Source organism: Syngnathus typhle, linkage group LG17 (assembly GCF_033458585.1).
Source record: "Syngnathus typhle isolate RoL2023-S1 ecotype Sweden linkage group LG17, RoL_Styp_1.0, whole genome shotgun sequence".
In the NCBI taxonomy this organism is placed as follows: domain Eukaryota; kingdom Metazoa; phylum Chordata; class Actinopteri; order Syngnathiformes; family Syngnathidae; genus Syngnathus; species Syngnathus typhle.
In genome coordinates, this window is record NC_083754.1 from 6694808 (window position 1) to 6713887 (window position 19080).

General features: G+C 44.7%; 2 protein-coding genes across 4 annotated transcripts; one reads left to right on the top strand and one right to left on the bottom strand.

Moving 5' to 3' along the window:
* Window positions 1-1623: 1623 nt before the first annotated feature.
* atp6v0a1a (ATPase H+ transporting V0 subunit a1a) lies at window positions 1624-9565 on the bottom strand. 3 transcript variants are annotated; one of them, XM_061303174.1, is made up of 22 exons: window positions 9419-9565; window positions 8028-8199; window positions 7677-7755; window positions 7503-7600; window positions 7297-7425; window positions 6916-6998; window positions 6722-6848; window positions 6485-6567; window positions 6325-6418; window positions 6031-6243; window positions 5754-5904; window positions 5510-5649; window positions 5221-5387; window positions 5048-5138; window positions 4640-4758; window positions 4345-4561; window positions 4157-4264; window positions 3944-4051; window positions 3586-3603; window positions 3227-3344; window positions 2954-3125; window positions 1624-2455 (listed from the first exon to the last, which is right to left on the bottom strand). In XM_061303174.1, the coding sequence occupies exons 2-22, from the start codon at window positions 8142-8144 to the stop codon at window positions 2362-2364; spliced, it is 2526 nt and encodes an 841-aa protein (XP_061159158.1). In that variant the 5' UTR covers window positions 8145-8199; window positions 9419-9565; the 3' UTR covers window positions 1624-2361. The 3 variants fall into 3 exon arrangements, with proteins under 3 accessions (XP_061159158.1, XP_061159157.1, XP_061159159.1); XM_061303173.1 differs by having other exon boundaries at window positions 3586-3630; XM_061303175.1 differs by lacking the exon at window positions 3586-3603.
* A 760-nt stretch (window positions 9566-10325) lies between these two features.
* On the top strand, window positions 10326-18952 carry cavin1a (caveolae associated protein 1a). The gene is made up of 2 exons (XM_061303176.1): window positions 10326-11035; window positions 17154-18952. Exons 1-2 carry the CDS (start codon window positions 10565-10567, stop codon window positions 17886-17888), a joined length of 1206 nt encoding a protein of 401 aa, XP_061159160.1. The 5' UTR covers window positions 10326-10564; the 3' UTR covers window positions 17889-18952.
* The last annotated feature ends 128 nt before the right edge of the window (window positions 18953-19080 follow it).

Here is a 19080-nt window from a genome sequence, read left to right on the forward strand (position 1 = left end):
CGATCCAGACTTGACGTTGCCACACTGTACATGACTCCATGTCAACTTTAGGTTCCTTTTTTAGGACTAAAAAGGGCGTCACGTTCCAAAAATAAATTTGAAGCTGCCCTGGACAAGTCAAACCCAGTGACAGGACACAAAACGAAGCAACTGAACAAGGATCTGTGTGCATAACAATCCTGGAAGTTTTCTGACACACCTGTGAGAATGTAGCGATAAAGGATTAAAGCGACACTAATTTGTCCCGGAAATTCTTGGAAGTTTTCCTTCGGGACTGGAATTGCCATCACGCATTGTTGACCTCTTATACAAGATCCTTTGCAGAGGTATGATGGCTGAACTCAGTGCACGCTAACCCCCCCCCCTCTGCACAGTCACCACTTCCTGGCCAAAATAGCAGCCCACAAACAATGGTAGAGGGCAGGCAGGTTGCACACAAGTATGTTATCGCCACAATCGAGGTTCTTCCGTTTGAATGCTTGGCCCGTGTCAACAGATTGAACCTTCCCAACAAACCCCAGGGTGACATCAGCGACCTAAAAAGAAGCAACTCGGGACCATTTCTTTTTTTGGCTTAAACTGTCCTGCAACTGTATTATTTTAAGAAAGTGGAAAAAGGTAGTAGAAAAAGAAAAAAAACTAAAACTAACTAAAAGCTTATTAAGAGGGACGCCAACACTCTTTCAAGATGCTGTTCAGTCCAACTTAAGTGTTGTTTGCTTGAGATAAAGCAGACCAATAATAAGCTTTGGGAAGTGTAAACACAGCGAGAATTGCGGGGTTGCTCATCCCTGCCTGTGTGATGACACCCTGGGAAATATCAAATTACATTAAATTCCGAGAAAAAAGGGAATATAAATAAAGAGCTCTATTATCTATTATTACTTGGGGTTGTTGTGGCTACCCCAGCCCCCTTTTATCCCGCCATCCACCCCCACACTAAAAGATACACAGGAGAGAGGACATGATGTTCCTCATCATGGACTTTTACTGCCTCGGCCTCCCAAGGTGCCAGAAAGACAACATGCTACTGTTTATTGGACCTTTTAGGATTAAGCTATTTTCTTCTTACTTTCCGGTGAGGTACGATAATAATAACGATAATAATAATGCAATAAGAGCAAACATTGCTCACAGCACATATTCCTTATATGCGGGAAGAAATAATAATGAAAAAACTAGTGTCCTATGTACTACGACTCGTCTCACCATCAGATTTACTCTGTATACTACTGCCCCCTTGTGGCCACGTTATTCACATAACATAGGAGAAACTGGCAGTAATAACTAGAATTGTTTCTTTTATGTAATATATAAAAATTATGAATGGATAACACCTATCAAAAGGAATTACATTATAACTATGGTAAATAAAAAATATATAATATAATAAATCGATAAAAATATATAATACATCCATGAAATGCAGGCGATTAAACTTCATTATTTTTTGGTTTGGTGATTTGTTTTATTTGATGTGTTTTTGAATGAAAGGTGCTAAGAGGATCATTTAAAAAGTTATCCCAGTTCTCGTGACGATTTGCATTTGTACAACTACATATGAGTGTAATCACTTGAATCTCAGTTTGATATTACGCATCGCATAAGCAGACAACCAACAGCATCTCTTCTCTCTTTTATTGAAGACATCATCTGCCGTGACACACAAACAGCATGAGGAGCCATCAAAAATCCCGGCGAGCATCTGTCCCCATGACATTTTCACAAGGGTCCTGATAAACCATTTCCCTTTTTCTGAACCTTCACCACTGACCAGCGCACATTTATTGATGCTGCTCTAACCATTGACCACAACACTCGCATAAATAATATTCAACTACGTCAAACGTGACACACAGACGTGAAAGATGATGCTAGCAGAACGAACGTTGTTTGAACATTTTGGAAAATTGCCTTTTGACTGTTTTGCAAAGTTAAGGGTCTGTGTTCTCAAGAAAGACACAGAAGCACAACCATGTCAAAGACAAAAGGTAAGAAGAGCAGTTAAGGAGGGGGGCATCGGGGTCTCCAAAAGTCTGGTCACGAAAAGCCCTTAGTCAAGTTCCTGAAAATTAGCCAGAAACGTTGCTGAATAGAGCAACAAAGTTGTCGAGATAGCAACATTGCATAGACCTCACTTTGCTGCAGTTCAGTCCCCAGTCGCCATGGTAACAAAAGCTGACAAGAATGTTGACAAGTTTACTGTAATTCTTGATCTTTTGTGCATGTTGACCGAAGAATGTCAGAGATCTTAAAATAAGACACCTGGAGTTGTTTCATGGTGGGGGGGTAAAAATGCATATGACCCATTTTAACAAACAATAACACAACACGCACACAAACACACGGATGGGGGTGATCTCAGTCCTCAAACTTTCCATCCAGGATGCCTTCAAAGGTGAACGGGAGGAACTTGTAGCCCTGACCCAAGTAAAACTTGTTCTGGAACTCCACCCTGCGTAAACACGTACACACAACAAGGTGCATTCAAGACGGAGGTGTTTACAGGAACGCCGGTCAAAGCTTGTCTCACGACCCTTGCTCTCCGTTCCAAAGGGGACTCTTCCCCACGACAGCCGGATGCAAGACTTGGACCGGCACCCGAGAATGTGAAACCTACTTCCTGTCCAGAAAGTGATCGGGTTCTATTCTCAAAGAAAAATGCGATGCTAATTGAAGAGATGACTTTTTACGAGTAGCGTGTGATGGTTGAACAAGTTGTAAATGAATCACAAAAAAGAGTTATGATTAGATAAACCTGAAGGAGTTAGTGTGATTTATTACTTTTTTTTTTATTGTGGTAATAATAACTAAAGGTTTCTATTTTGCATATGCTAAGTCAAACTTGATTTTTTGTTTGTTTTATTTTAATTCTATTCCTCACACATTAAAGAGCCCCCATTTGAGTAAATAAATCAAAGCGCCATGGCAATATCCACAGTGTGTTGCTCACCAGTGCAGCCGCAGCGCGTGCAAGAAAGCGGACAGGCCCTCCATGATGAGCAGGATGGCCACAGTGAGCACGGCGAAGAAGCAAAAGACGATGGAGAGCAGGAAGAAGCCGGCCACGCTGCGTGTGGAGAGCCCGATGTGCATCACCATCGTCCACAGCACCTCGGACAGCTCTGTATCGTAAAGCGGACGCCACGTTGGCCATCGGCGGGAACATCGCAATCAAATTGGACTTCTAATGGAGTTGAGCTGTTTCCAATTCAACCAAACTTACGTGCGTGAGCCAGACTGAGAGCCCAAAGCCTGAGGTAGGACGCCGTGTTGGAGATACAACCCAGGCAGTATTCGATGGTGTGTATCGCCTGATGAACGGCCACATCTGCAAAGTTAAACTGAGGCACAAGAGGCACGTCGGTCAGTTTAATGAATGGCGCCATACCCCCTCGGGAGTCCCCTGAGATCAGTCAGCAGGACACCAGCCATGAACCAGGAGTGAACCATATGCACAAAGTTATGCTCTGCGTCATACCAACACATGCACCGACACAACTCAAGGGGGCGCCAAAGGTAAGGAAAAGACAGTGTGATAACACGTGTATTAGGAAAGAACAAGCGGCAGGCTTCAGGTCCTACCTCTTCCTCCTCGCGTGCCTTGAAAGCAGACGACAGAAGGCAACGCTTGATTATTGACCACACACACACACACACACAGACATACAGCAAAGAGCCGTAAAAGAAATGGGTTACACACTCGTAAAGTGAAAAAGAAAAGGTTAAAAAAAGAGTCAGCATTGCATCTTTTCTAACACAGCAGTATCTTTATCGCTTTGTTCGGATTTCAAAACAATTTTAATGAACATCAACCAAAAGGCATTTGAACACGATTAGCTGTTCTGTAACAAGAGCGTCTCAATACATAATGGACGTCTGTAGTGGAAACGCGCAGGTTTCCTCTTACAAATAAATCTTTCAAAGGCAAACACAATCTCACCTCAGGCTCATCTTCAGAATGTTGCGACAGCTGGTCGTGCTGGATGATTTCCGCCTCGTCATCAGTGGGTCCGTTGCCCACCCGGATGCCCCCGAAGTTCTGGGTGCCCTGTGACGCAACACGAAAGCTTTCAGAGAGACTACGGTGGCGTCTTCAGTTTAGTACAACCATAGTATAAGTGGTGAGGGTGAAGAACATGTAACTGCATCCTACCAGGTTTTTACGCCACAAATATTGTCTTCGCAGGACCAAAGTTTTAACGATCAACATGCAAGGAACACACGCCAAGGCGATGAGCACCAGGAGGGTCTGCAGGGCTTGCTGTGACAAAAAACAAATGAAGGAAATCCAGCTCATTTCTTTCCACCACAAAAATAACGATGTTGAAGAGGTGCCCCTACCTGTCCTGTGTAGAGAGGCTTGACGGTTGGATCGCTGTAGTTGAAGAGGAACATATTGATGAAGGCGATCAAGAGGCTGGGAGCGTCTCGCGACAGCCGAACGTCGTATAAGAGCCACTTGTAAAAGATGAGCAGCACCAGGTAGCCGAAGAGGCTGGCCATGAAGACGATCTCGGGGATGAAGCCCAAGTAGATGTTGAGTGGCTTCTGGAAATAACTGAACGGGAAGACAAAAGAGAGAGTTAGCGACTCGAAGGGATGGAGCGAGTAGGAGACGAGGTGGGGAAACACTCACAGGTGGTTGAAAAGACTGAGAGTGATACCGAAGAGCATGTGGATGACGCCCAGGATGATGGACATCTTCATCTTGAAGGAGTTTAAGAAGGTCAGCTTGTTCGTTGCAATATTCCAGATCTGACGGATAAGATGTGGCTTAGTGTTTAAGCTGTATTTAACTATGATGCATTAAAGAGACAGTAAAAAAAATAATACACCTCCTAATTAAATAGAAGTTGGGCTTTGTGTTCAAGGGCCACATTTGATTTTGAAAATGGCAAAAGTTGAAATGTTTATGTGAAGGTTATTAAATTGATAAAACCCATCCATCCATTTTCTGAACCGCTTAGTCCCCACGGGGGTTGCGTGGGTCCATTTTCTTTTTTATAATTAACTAACAATGATTTTGCTCATCGCAAAGAATTACCGGATCAATGCCTATGGGGTAGGGCCCTTTGAACACGCCGTCTACCGCAGGGTCTAACTGCAAAATTTTGTTGCCTTCAAGTGTTTCAAACCTGAAAAGGAGAGCGAGGGAAAAATTGTCATTGTAGTAAAAAAAAAAAAGGGCAACTTTCCTGACCACACTGCGCCACTTACGTCCAGTTGCCTCCCACGCGGACGTTAAACATGGGCCGCACACTCCAGCCCGAGCCAAAGACGTTGAGCGACTTGGAGAAGCAGTCGTTGTAGATAATGCCCGTGTAGATGGAGAAGAGGCCCATCATCAGGATGATGTAGCGCCCCGCAAACACCATACTGAACATCTGACACAAAAAAAATCCAAGTTAAAAAAAAAGAGGAAACCTCTTCCCGTGGCTCAGAGGAAGCGGCGCTGCGTATCGGAATGAATGTGAGGGGCAAGATGATGGAACATGGAGGTGTATACCTCGTTGTCGTTCTTCTGGGCGATCAGCCGGCTCTCTCGCAAGACGAGGTACAGAGCGGCGCAGGTCATGAGCACGCCATGGCCCAGATCACCGAACATGACGGCGAACAGGAAGGGGAAGGTGATAATGGTGTATGGAGCTGGAGTGATTGCGCAATAGATTGGGGGGGAAAGAGGGGGAGATATCACAGATGACGGAACAGGCAGACAGACGGAAGTGTGACATCATAAAAGCGGGCCATACCTGGATTGATCTCGCGGTAGCTGCCGATTCCGTAGGCGTCCACAATGTTTTGAAAGCCGGAGGTGAGCTTGTTGGTCTTGTTGTAGGTGGGCGGGGTCTGTTTGGTCTGCATCCTATTCAGGATGGAAGGCACGGTGGAGCCGCTCTTCTCCTGAACGGCACAACAGCAAACATCTTCAAATATACGGATGTATTCTCAGCTACTTCTTGATAGCCGTTAGATCGTGCGGGTGGGCCTCGTCTTGGTCGCCAATGAGTGTGAATCCACTCCGCTCACCGTGCCCCTGCGCAGAGCGAACTGGATGGAGTCCAAGTCGGAGACGGGACACCACACCTCGGCGATGAGACACTTCTGGGTGACGTCGATGTTGCACAGGTTGAGGGTGTGGTAGATGGCCTTCATCTTTCTCACTTTGATGAACCACACGCGCACTGCCTTGGCTGCCGCCTGCAGGACCCGCTGTCTGTGGTCCTCTGTCTGGTTCAGCACCTTGAGGAAGGGTGGAGGGGGGAAATGCGTACTTACTATGTGACGACGCGTGTCGGTTGACGTGAGCGTTTGCGAAATTACCATTTGTAGATCATCGATGCGAGCGTTCACCCCTGCGAGCATCTCTTTCCTCTCCTGAGGTGTTTCCGGACACGGGTACAATGTCGCTCGGAAACTGGGAGGGAGGCGCACGTGAGCAAATATCGACAAACTAAAAAACGATGCGGCTTTGTTGACTCACCCCTCACAAATCTTCTTCACTCTGTTCTTCAGCTGGTCTCCCTGGAAGAAGATGATGAAGACAGACTTGTGGACCTGGTCGCCCTGCGAACACATGAAACGTGACATCTATTATGAGTTTCCCGGTTTCAAAATTTACCTGTGAGCGAGGTAATGGGAAATTTGATGACTTGTGATGTATTTATCAATTTTTATGCTGCATGCACGACATGCACGGATCAGCACACTCCAGTCTGACCGAAGAAGGGTCCTCCAGAGAGTCTTCGATATCCGCCTGCCTCAGGAACACATTGCCTCGGCAAACCCTCCACAGCATCCTCTCGAATGTGGGGATACGCTCCCTTCCGATGACTCCGGCAACAAATCTGTAAAATAGAACAAGTCACTGATGAATTGAAGGACGACGATAATGTGTCCAATTGTTGGTCTTACCCAAGCCTGAGGGGAGCCACGCGATTGACCTCGTTGGGGTCCAGCAGGGTGGAAGACTCCTCCAGCAACGTGGGGTCTTCCATCTGCATGAACAGGAAAAAAAAACACGACAGGGATGAAAGAGTGGCAGAGACGGTTAATAGCTCAACGGCAGTCTGTCCGGCTAAATGATTAACCTCCATCACGGCTCATTTCAACTCATTAAAGACGACTCGACACGCGCGGACAAGACGGTAGTGTTGATGGAGGCACTAGAGCAGCACTAATGTCGAAGCAAAGCTCCGGAAAAACAGACACTTGGCAGCAACTGAGACGCCAAGTGTGATAGAGTAAATGTCACATCCTGTTCTGACCAGCGTGTGTGTGTGCTGTCCAGCTGACCTCATCAAAAAACTGCTGCGTGCGACGCAGAATGTGCTTAAGCTCGGTCAGCTCCAGGAAGTTCTTCTTCAGGGCTTCCTGATTGGTGTTGATTTCCTTCAATTCGTTCTCCAGCTTCTCAAACGTGGCCTGCGGGGGGGAAGAAGAGAGAAGAGAATAACGTTAAGATGGCTGAAGGGAAACCGTGGTGCTCTCTTCTCCCTCACCTCCAAGTCGATCATGTCTCTCGGGACAGGGACTTCGGGGTTCTCGCCGGTGTCGACGATAGGCATGTCGGCCTTCTTGATCTCCTTCTCCACAAACCCTGCAAACGACACGGCATTGTTTTCAGAGTAATCCGGCATTATATAGAAGTAGTTCCTTTCTATGACTATACTTACTCAGTTTGCGGTCCATTTCCTCACATCGCCGCACTTCGTTGACAAACTTGCGCTGGAACACGTTCACGTCAGGATTCAACTGCGACACAAGAACATTATAATATTTTTTTTTTTTCTTCAATGGATGAACAACATGATCCATCTCCAACGCAAGATTCCCTTAGGGATAGTAAGGAGTGACTGCCCTCATGTGAGAAATGAAGCGTCAGCAGTGAGCACATGACTAAGATGCTACGATGAGGCATGCACTCATTCTCAATGAGCTTCCTGAACCTTAACCCCCCACCCCACCTAAATGATGGCCATTTTGAGAACAAAATCAGATAATCCACATTAGAATCGGCCACTCACATCACGGAACTGCACCATCCCAATCTCTCCCAGCTCACTGACACAACAGTAGGCCGCCTCCGACTGGAGGAAGAGCTGCGCCAGCGTCATCTCCTCGCTCCGGAAGAGTTCCCCCATGTTTGCGGCGGGTTTTTCGGCTACCCCGGCACGCCCTTCAGGAAAACAAGATCACCTAAAAGAAATCACACAAATAACCTTCACGGTGAACCTAGTTGTGTTGTCTATTTAGATGCATAACTTACGCACCTTTTCTCATTCACATTCTCTCATGACTTCGGCTCATGAACCTGCTCATGTATGTGAACACTAAAGCGGCATGACTCATCGAAGTCTGAGGCTGGCGGTAAATCAATGAAGTATAGTTTTGCTAACACTTGCGAATGAAATGCGAAATCCGAGATTAACTTCTATAGAGGATACATAAGAAAATAAATCATTCTGTATGCAATAAATCCAATATAAGTAATCTAATCAGAGCTTGGTCCCACTTGGAGAAGCTCTCGAGTAGCCTGGAGTGTGTCGTTTCCTAAAGATGGAGACTAATAAATAACAGATACGCGTGAACTTCAGCAATAGCATGCGAGAAGTTACCATGTGACGAGAGGAAAGAAAATCCGGTTGCCTTCACGCTGATCCCATGATCTGGGAAGGAATGCGGTTACACTGGCAAACAATTCAAATAGAAATGAAATAAAGTAAGTAGTGCCGGAGTGGACTGACAGTGCAGAGTAAATCAGGCACAATTGAGGGTCAATTCCTGGGATGCCAGATGAGGAAAGACAAGGGATTCCTCGATACACCTTGTAGTAGGGGAAAAGGACCACATACAAGGCTTATCTGTGGATTATGAAGGGAACATGTGACCTGTAGCAGCATTAAGCCTTACTATACTCCCACAATTCAAACACAAAATTCAATGTAGTCTTGTTTTGTTACTATACACAAACAAACAGCACGCCAGCTTTTGGTCCATGACAGCGTCAAATTTCAAAGCAAGAACACGTGAATATTTGAAAAGCTAAATGACATTACATTACGAGTTTGCTATCCGGCTAAATGACATTTTATATAAGCGCAATTTTAATGCGTTGTGCGTGTGTGACAATGACAATAAAGATCTATTCTATTCTATTATTGTTTTCTATAGCAAATAGCATGTCTTTTAAGCAGCCGAAACGACATTTGCAAGTAAGCAGTAAATATAAAAGCAACTAAAGGTTCTTGGCGACCTTCATTTTTATATCCCCATTAAATGATGAGTTTACAGTGTGGCTAATTGCTAACTTTGCGCACCTGTTGATTAATATGTAACCACCAAGTTTGGCAAAAGAGTTAACGCGTTACGCTTGAAGCTCTCTCATCAACTGCTGTTTTTTAAATGGCGTACTTACGCTTGAGTTGGATAAAATAGCTCCTCGGCCTTGTTTTTCCTTGGTTATCACCTTCTTATCCTGTTTGTTATGGACGACTTCGGCGACGGAGAAATTTGTCAACGACTTTACAAAGCGGAAGTGCACCGATGATCACGTGACATGCTGCGACATCAAGCTAGATGAAAGCATCATAATAATTATTGTAAAAACAAATTTAGACCACAGTTAAACATTACAAAGTGTTGCCTTGACTTTTTCTTAGATTTGTTTAATTTTTTGGGCCATTCCGGAAAGTAAGACTTCGTCAAGTTTTAACGATTTGACCACATGGGGGCAGTAATGTACGGTCTGCCGAATACGTTGTCTTTCAATCTAGATTTAAAAAAAAATCTTATAGAAAATAGAAATGTTATGGCCAAGTATTGTCTGTAAGTGTGCTTATTTTGAAAAGTGCTTTTTTTGACAACATTATTTTTTATTTTTCCTCTGCTAACAAAGACCGAAGAAGATAAGCGCCATAAGAAGACAATCAGCAGGATCAACAGAATTCATGGCTGTTTTTTGTGAAAAGTTGTTCTTATTGCAATTTATTAAAGTTGAATTGGAGACTGCTTATACTGTTCTCATGTTTACTTGTTCTAATCAACATTGCATCATCATGACCATGATTAAAATACTATAGTGTAGTAGGCCTAAGTACACACCAATAAATGAGACAGGTTTTATTTCTAAAATCTATTCTAAAAAAATTATATCAACTTGGGATATACTGTGTATTGAACATGGGAATACTATGTACACATTTGACTCGACAAATCATGTCACCTCTTGCCACAGTTTGGGACCAAGCCCCCCCATATGCCCAAAGGGACAGGAGAAGGCGGAGTCCTGCCAACAGGGGCCCGGGTAGGTGGGTCAGGGAAAATTCTGACTGGGTGGTTTCACATGGAACGGAGGCATTTGAGTGGAGCCACACATGCCTGAGCAGTGAGAGGCCCAACTCCCCTTGGCTGGCTGGCATCCCAGAGGCACAGGCACAGAGGGTTTAGTGAGTAGGGGAGACACGATAAGTTTAAAGGGACTAAAGGGGATCCTGGTGGTTCTTTTTCAAAGGGTGTATTTTTATCTGCAGAGGGAGCGTGAGCCGTTTGTTTTTTGACAGCTATGGCGGATACAGGGGTCCAAAAGGAGCAGGCAACTCTGGCAGAGGTGCCCTACGATGACGACGATGTTGCCCTGGTAGGCGCCGCGGCGGAGCCGGCGATGGATGGCGGCAACCCCATCGAGAACGTCAAGAGCGAAGCGCAGATGAACGGCGTAATGGTCCTGGCTCTACTCGACAAGATCATCGGCGTGGTGGACCAGATCCAGCAGACCCAGACGGGGCTGGAAGTGCGTCAAGAGGCCATGGAGAAGTCGGTGTCTACCATCCAGGATGAGCTTTCCAAGCTGTCCAAGAGCCACCTGGGCACGTCCACCACCGTCGCCAAGATGCTAGACAAGGTCCGCAAAGTCAACGTCAACGTCAAGACGGTGCGCGGTAACCTGGAGAAGCAGGCGGGCCAGATTAAGAAGCTGGACAGCAACGAGAGCGAACTTCTCAAGAGACGCAACTTCAAAGTCCTCATCTTCCAGGTGAGTGGGGCCAAAGATGGGCCCAGGGAACCTGTGAGCCATATACAACAAATCTTAATCAGCAGTTATATAATTTCTTATAGTTTATTTTTCTCCCTTGTTTCCATGGCAACCTGGCAGCCGAAAGCTTTGCTATTCTATGCAGCAGAGAACAGCCATTGGGAGCTTTATGTGCTGGATATTCTCCACACAATTAGCCCATTGCAATGTTGTTTGGTGTCCCGCATTGGGCCACTCCCATTCCACAGGACTTCCATCACGATCAGCCAGCTAGACGCTATTAATACGTTGGTGTAAATAAAATTATTAGCCCCCCAAATACTGGCCATGGAGAGAGGGGGAGAGGCTCGAGATAGAACTAGAGCCCCACCCACTGAGCATAGTTGGCCGGACGACTTGACACAGAATGAAGACGTAGTTATTCCAAAGGTCTCCAGAAGCACTCTGGGTTATTTGTACCTGTCGGCAGCAGCATTATTTTGGAAACAAAGGTCATCAAATAAAGGCCACTATAGGAGTTAACGTGAGCGATGAAGCTACCGTCTTGAACTTGACACTCGCTCACTCTTGAACCGTTTTTAGCTGGACATGTTCTCACATCCGGGCCGCCTGAGGTTTAGTATTCAGCTGCACTGATCTTGAGATATCTCATTCGTGGGTTTGCCCCCCCCCACCCCCTGGGAATTTGGCTGCAGAAGAACTTTTGGCTAGACTTTTGGTATCTGTCAGAAATCCAAACCCAGGCATTGGGGGGTGAATAAATTACACCCAGCAGGTGGCTCTCATGCTTGGCGATCATCTACACGGTCGGCGTGTTTTCTCAAGAATTTAGCAGGAAATAGTAAGCTGTACATACTTACAGTACATACAGTAAGGCCGACAATTCTTATGTGTGTCCTCAACACGAATTACCTAACTGATTAATTGGATAATTGTTGGGATGTTTCACAGAATACCGTTTTTTTCCATGTATAATGCGCAAAATTTAACTAATTTATTGTCCTAAAATCTGGGGTGCGCATTATACATGGGTACAAAAAAAAATTATTATTATTATTTTTTTTAATCCGGATACGATACGGAGGCCGCCATTACAGATGCGCTTTCTTCTCTGCTGTTAACTTCAAACACGCTCTATACGAACACAATGCTCTCGTATCAGACGCTTGCTCGATCACCTGCTCGTTTGCTGTCACAATGTACCCTACACAAATCCGAAACATTCTTTGCTATTGAGTTTGCTAGCGCATGCGCAGGGATACTGACCAGCAGAATAACATCCGGTTGTTCCCAAAGATGATCTTTTTTCTGAAATAATTTTACCTTTACGGACTTAAGTAGGAGCCAATATTTGGGTGCAGGCTTTTTTCCAGCATCAACATGCCATTTATAGGGTGCGTATTATACATGGGGGCGCATTATACATGGAAAAAAACGGTAATTATTCCATAAAACAGCAAAATTTTAAATACCCCCCCCTCAAAATTTGTTTTGCTAGTAATTGATTAAATTCTGCTTCTTGGATTTTTTTTTTCACAAAATTCCTGTGAGAGACTTTGTCCATGTTCATCTTACAGTTATTTTAGAGTAACAACCAAATCTAATTTCTTAATCAACATTAATGCTACGTCATCATTGTTTCAACCCGATCCCGATTTCCGAGCAGCTGTTGGGAGCTAGCTGCTATCACGCCGCCTGTTGCTATTTCTTTCACCCTCGCACTGTTCTATTTTTTGCCAGCAGGGATGAGCTGCGTCGTTTTTTAATTTGATGGCCTGGCAAGATATAGGCTTGGTCGCAAGTCCACGTTGGCCTTTGTTGAAATTTTACCACTTTCCTCTTTGTATATGTGTTAATGTGTTACAAGTGGGACAAATTTAGACTCTGAATCAGGTTAAGGATGAGATAAGGGTGAGGCACGTCGAGGTTACGGCAGAATGAATGTCAGTGGAATATATATACGTTCTTGTTTAAAGGCCTCTGGTCACGGTGTGTGGTTGTCGCTTACTGACTTTAGCTTTGCTTTTCCTAAAGGACCTTGCTAACGCAGCGTTAACTAAGGGTCTCGAATTTTAGTCCGGCTTTAACTTCGTATCCATGCACTGAGAATAGATACGTTAGATAGCAACGGTGGAGTTCTTTGAGGTGAATAATATGCAAGAGTCCTTTTTGAGTTTAGAATTCTCATTCCTGCGGCGGTTATGTAGCTTGAAGTAGCCTCGACCAGGGGTTGTCCATTGATTTTCTCCAAGGGACCACCATTATAATTGAGAAGCAACTCAGGGGACCACTGCTATTGCGGAATATTATTTTATTTTGCACCGAAGGACGATAGACCTATATAGGCTATTTATTTGCATCTGTATGTATATTTGGGAATCTCAGAAATGTTATAATTATGTTACATTTCCAATTTCACGGACGACCTACAATACCGACACGGACCACTAGAGGTTAAAGTTATAGCAAAATTGATTTTCAAAGCATTAGCTTCAATTAAGTCCACGATGTTCAACAGGTGTGCTCGCAAGAAAATCACAACAATACTTTAAGGGGAGCCATCTTAAAATAGTCCAAACATCATATTTCGTTGAGTATAGTATATCTGGAATATTAATTAAGCAGCAAAATCAATCCATCTCAGGGGCGGCCATTTTGCTGCTTGCCGTCGACTGAAAATGACATCACAGTTGCTCAGGTGACAACCAATCACAGCTCACCCGTCTTCTGAGTTTGATCATGCGAGAAAATGACTTGTTGAAGTTTGTTTTATGAGGACACCTGTGTTTTATTCATAGCTGTGTACATTTATTTGCAAGGCTAAATCCAATCGGTGATGTCTTGTGTCCATCGGGACCGTACGGCCGGAATCTGGGTGTGTTGCGGCCCACCCTCGAGTCTCACTTACCATCCGCATGTCTTTTAGCCAAACTCATCAAGCTCTCGAGTGTCACTCAGTGCTACATTTGAGTATACAAATCAGTTCCACTTGTTGCAATTGTTTCTTGATACCGCACTTAGCAAAACGGACAGCAGCCGAACTTATAAACAAAACCAGCACCAATTTAGCACGGCGATTCATCTCACTGGCATCTCCCCTTCCCCTTCGTCTCGGTTTTTAGCCCCCTCTGGCTCGGACCTTTAACCCAGAACCTTGTCAGCGTCGTCTTTGCTCGCACGCTACATCGCTGTCTTCATTCCATGCATCTTCGGGCCCCATCATCCCGAAATTCAAATTCTGTTTCTTCCGTGCGAGTGGAAAGCTGTCTGACCGGCTTCACATTTCACTGTTGCATGCTGACTCGCATGGCCAATCATTTCTCACTTACACAACTTGGTTATCCAGTCGTTGCCTTTTTAGATTTTAACTCATGGGAAAACCTTTTTTGATATCTTTAATTTACCCAGTTTACAATTCAACCCAACTCAACATGCAAACTCCACAAAGGACGGAATTTTTATTTCACCTTATTCCCGGTCATCCTGGAGCCCGTTGCCTCATCATAAGTTCCAAGCACTGACTGAAGCCGCTGGTTCTCGCTTGGGTGCGAAGGAACAGGTTACATTTTCCATATCATAGAGTCATTAGAAAAAACATAGAACTCCCTTCTGATGGTGGAAGATGGGGATGTCATATAACATGGCCGTGTGAGTTAAGTGGAAGAGTGAGGCCTCTGTTTGGTGCTATTGGGCTTTCCATTACTCACAGCGGAGTTGTCGCAAAAACTTAAACTGCGTCTAAAACCTTTAGGAGATATGGGTGGTCTTAACAATCTCAAGCACTTATTTTAGCTTTGAGGCATTCTTCGAAGACCTGCGGCACACATGCACCTCCAACGCTCTCCGCAGGCCCGTATCACTCAATGAGGATGCAGAAAGCACAGCTGCGAGGGGGCAAATGGGATCCGACAGCTGATCCCGCCGCCGAGGCCTCGCGTCGCACTGCCTGAAAAGGAATGGCGTCCGTGCGAGGACGCCATTTAGGCGTGATGGCGGATCTGGAATGTTCATGTACATTCAGATAGCGGTAAACACTATTATTGATATTACTCGTGTACCTGCTAAATATAGGCGGGCAGTGAAGTCAGGCTGATGCCAAATCATTTCTATATTTCTTATGGAAAAGTAGAATCTAAACACAATCAAACCAAGGTTAAAAATGAAAATGTAGAAAGCTTTTCAAGTGGAGTAGACGCTACTTGGTAAAGCTAATACCGCCGATTCATGATGTACCTAATCATGCCGGTAGGTGGTGCTGTGATTACAGAATACAGTACCTCCCGATTTAAACGCAACATTTCATGTAAATTTGAACTCGTGCAGTGTCGAACCATTTGTAGTTTCTTAAGTCGCATGATTAACGTGTAGGTTGCATATTTTTCCATTGCCGGTAAACACTATTTGACTCATTATTTTCATGTAGGTTTCCATAGAAACGGAAGATGATTCTTGCGATGAGATCATTTTGAAACAATTGCAAAATCCTGTACAGGCTATATATCGCCCTTGCGTGACTTTACCAAAATTTGATTTTGCTGTGGAAGTTTGTGCCTCTAAATTAATGAATTAACGTCGTGTGTGTACGTGTGTGTCTTACACCCGAACCTCATGACATCACTTTCTTCAGCGCACGTGTGCCGGCGACCAGCAGGCTTCCATTTTTATTTATTTTTTAATTAAGATGCTTGGACTTTCATCCCGGTGTTGTGTCGTCATGGCGTCAGCTGTTTGCCCTTCTAAGATGCGCCAGCTGCGCCAGGCGAAGTGTGGAGCTGGTTGCCATGGGGATAAGGCATCGTGTTTACCTGTTGCCATGCAGCAGGGGTGGGAGGGGAGGGGAGGGGGGTTAAGGGAGCCTGTGGTGTCCATGTATAGCACCGGGGTGGCGGGTGGCCAGAGAATTTCGGTTGGAATCCAAGGAGAGGAAAAGGCCAGCCCAGAATAAACCTGCGCAGACAGAACTGCACCACCCCGACCCAGTCCAATCCACTCCACAGGGAGGGAACGTCCATTTTTACGACAGGGTCGTATGTCACTGTTGGACATGGGCATTTTCTTTCATCTATCTGCTGTCTGGACTTTGACAAGTCAGATATTTTTTTTCTGTACATCTTATTGAAATTTTGTGTGAATGAAAATTATTTTAGGGATGTTTGAATTTTTTTCGTCAGTCCAGTACAAGTGCTTTAACTCTTGGGTCATCGATACCAATACCAAATACCGATACTACTTTTACTTTAGATCACAGGTGTCAAACTCAAAGCCCGGGGGCCAGATAGGGCCCGCCACATCGTTTTATGTGTCCCGCGAAGACAAATTGTGCATCAAATTCGTGTGTCATTACTAGAATTGCAAATTGTCTTCACTTTTAATTTCTTTTTTTTTTTAATATCTGACCAGTTTTTACTCGTCTGATTTGAAAACGAGTACCTTTTACTGTATATAATATGAGTTGCTTGTACATTTATTTGGGTTGACAGTCATAACGGCCCTCCGAAAGAAGCTATGACTACAATGGGGCCCGCAAAAATAATGTTTGACACGCCTATCTAAAGCCTTAGATACTTAAAGTTTCTAAAAAACAAAAGAATCAATGACATATCATTTAAAAGAAACGCCTGATGATAATGATCATAATATGAAGATACAAATAAGATGATGTTACTGTAATTGGTTGACCTCCAATCTTTTGCTGGGTACTCATTCGTTCCTTTGGAAATGAAAGTGTTTAAATTGCGTAAGTGTTGTTGGGCGGTTGTTTAAAAAAAAAAACAGGAAATGAGCACACACCACTCTCGGTATGACTAGGTCGATGATAACTGTAATTAGTCTCTTCCTTTAAGCCATGTAGCTTCAGATAAATTTTTTTAGATGTGGTTTTCGATAGATGGCAACCGCATCAACCTCAACTTGGTGTTGTAATGAGTGATGCCACCTGATGCAATGTGCAGCCACTTGATGGCACTGCAGTTGCATTTGCAGTCCATGAATCTTTCATAAGAATGACTCAGAAGGTTTCAGATCTCACCCAGAGGCTAATTGTAATTACTATTCTGCCATGATAATTAAACGTCATAATATACTTCAGTATCAATTTTGTGCTCTTCTATCCTTTCAGGACCAAATGAAGGCGGCAAAGAAAACCAAGCCGGAAGTGGTTTCTGAGGACGGGACGACGGTGGGTCTCCCTGAGGAGGGCTGCGAGGGCCAGCCGGGTAACCTCAACTCGGACGAGGAGGTGGAGATCGAGGAAATCGTGGAGGAATCCCGAACCAAGCGCTTGCAGCGCTCCACCAAGAGGCAAGTGGACAACATCAAGAAGGTCTTCTCCAAGGAAGAGATGGAGAAGACCAAGCTGAAGACCAAGGAGAATCTGGAGAAAACCAAGCAAAGGACCCGTGAGAATCTGGAGAAGACCAGGAAGAAAACTCGTGACAACCTGGAGAAGACCAAACACAGCCTGGAAAAAAAGATGAGCAAACTGGGCACCCGCATGACCCCCAAGGTGGAGCGCCGGGTCAAGATGAAGAGCTCCAAGGAGAAAGTGAAGAAGTCCCTCTCGCCCGACCACACCGTCTACGCCCGCTCCAAGACCAGCGTCTACCGCGTGCCCCCCTTCACCTTCCACGTCAAGAAGATCCGCCAGGGCGTGGAGGAGGTACCCTCCGCCATGGCCGAGGAGACGGAGGCGGGAGGCCTGTCCGAGGGCGAGGAGAACGGGCTGGGCATGCACGTGGATGTGGAGGAGGGGCAGCTAGTAAGCGTAGACAGCCCGGAGATGGAGGCCATGCTGAAGGACCCTCCGCTGGTCAGGGTGGAAGCGGACCACCTAGAGAAGACCCAGCATGAGTAGAGAGTCCATCCCGATATATAAGGCAGAGAAAAGGCGGAATCTCCATGAGGACACATCAGTAGCCATGAGGACTCGATGCAAATATTCACATCTGTTCCATTTTTTTTTAACCAAAAGCTTTTCATACTCACTTCCCTTTTCCACATTGCACGGAAAACTAAGCTACGCTAACAGGCTAATAGGCTAATAGGCTCCCCCTTTTTACACAGGACCGGTTTGTGCTTTTTCGCTTGTTGTTTTGATGAATGCGAGTACCAGCTAGGAAGAGAAAAAAAGCTATAAATATTCATCGCTGTTGTGATGTATAGTTGAATATTTGCCCATGTACAGCATGCACACGAGAGTCGCGAGGGTACCGGGAAGTCGTTTGGAAGGTTTCAGGGTAGGTGTCGGGGTGTTCCTGTGGTCAAAAGTGGGGGAAAATAAACATTTGCCTTGAGATTCTCACAAGAAAAAAGACAGAAATATTACAACTTCACATTCTGGAGAAGCATTAATCTTGAGTGTTATTTTCAATGGCGCAGTTACTCTGGAGACGTTTGTGTATGACCTCGATCATGTTGTGTTGCGGTTGTTCTCAAGGCCACAGGAGGTCGTCCAATCAATGCTGCAGAATTCAATTAAGGAGTGCTCCCTTCGAAGCTGGCAGCGGGCAGAGTGGAGCACAGAACAATACAGCAAGAACAATGAAAAATAAAGTGTGTGTGTGTGCGTGTGCTTGTGTTATTGTTCCTGCAATAGACTCTGTGGCAATTTAATTGCAGGATAAGGAAGAAATGCAGCAGGGTCAGAAAATTCAGTTTTTATGCATTGCAGTATTGAAGTAATCCGTTGCTGGTGTGTGTATGTTTTGTGACTCAAGCATTGATTAATGTGTAAAAGTTAGTATTATATGAAGGAAATACACAAAGTGCTGGAAGTATTGTACTCTAAATACTTTTTCTGAGTGCATGATGGTATTGGGGAGTTCCCCATACCTGGTTAAACATGAAAACTGCAACAAGACTGGATTCGTATTGTTCAATATGTTACATTGGAATAATAAAGTGTGCATATTTTTCTCACTTGTTTATTTAATTTTTGGCTTTTTCTTGATGTGTTACTTTACGTTCCTTTTTAAACATCTAATACTGTTAAACATTAATCGCCTCATAACTTATTATTTGCTATAATTTGGACAAAAGTTTCAGGA

Excerpts from the sequence above, each read along its gene's own strand:
- atp6v0a1a (XM_061303173.1), bottom strand. The coding sequence starts at position 8,144 with ATGGGGGAACTCTTCCGGAGCGAGGAGATGACGCTGGCGCAGCTCTTC. Across the intron at positions 7,601-7,676 it reads GGAAATGGACCGCAAACTGA|GGTTTGTGGAGAAGGAGATC; the intron begins GTAAGTATAGTC and ends TGTCGTTTGCAG. Across the intron at positions 4,052-4,156 it reads ATTTGTGGCGTAAAAACCTG|GGCACCCAGAACTTCGGGGG; the intron begins GTAGGATGCAGT and ends GTTGCGTCACAG.
- cavin1a (XM_061303176.1), top strand. The coding sequence starts at position 10,565 with ATGGCGGATACAGGGGTCCAAAAGGAGCAGGCAACTCTGGCAGAGGTG. Across the intron at positions 11,036-17,153 it reads TCAAAGTCCTCATCTTCCAG|GACCAAATGAAGGCGGCAAA; the intron begins GTGAGTGGGGCC and ends CTATCCTTTCAG.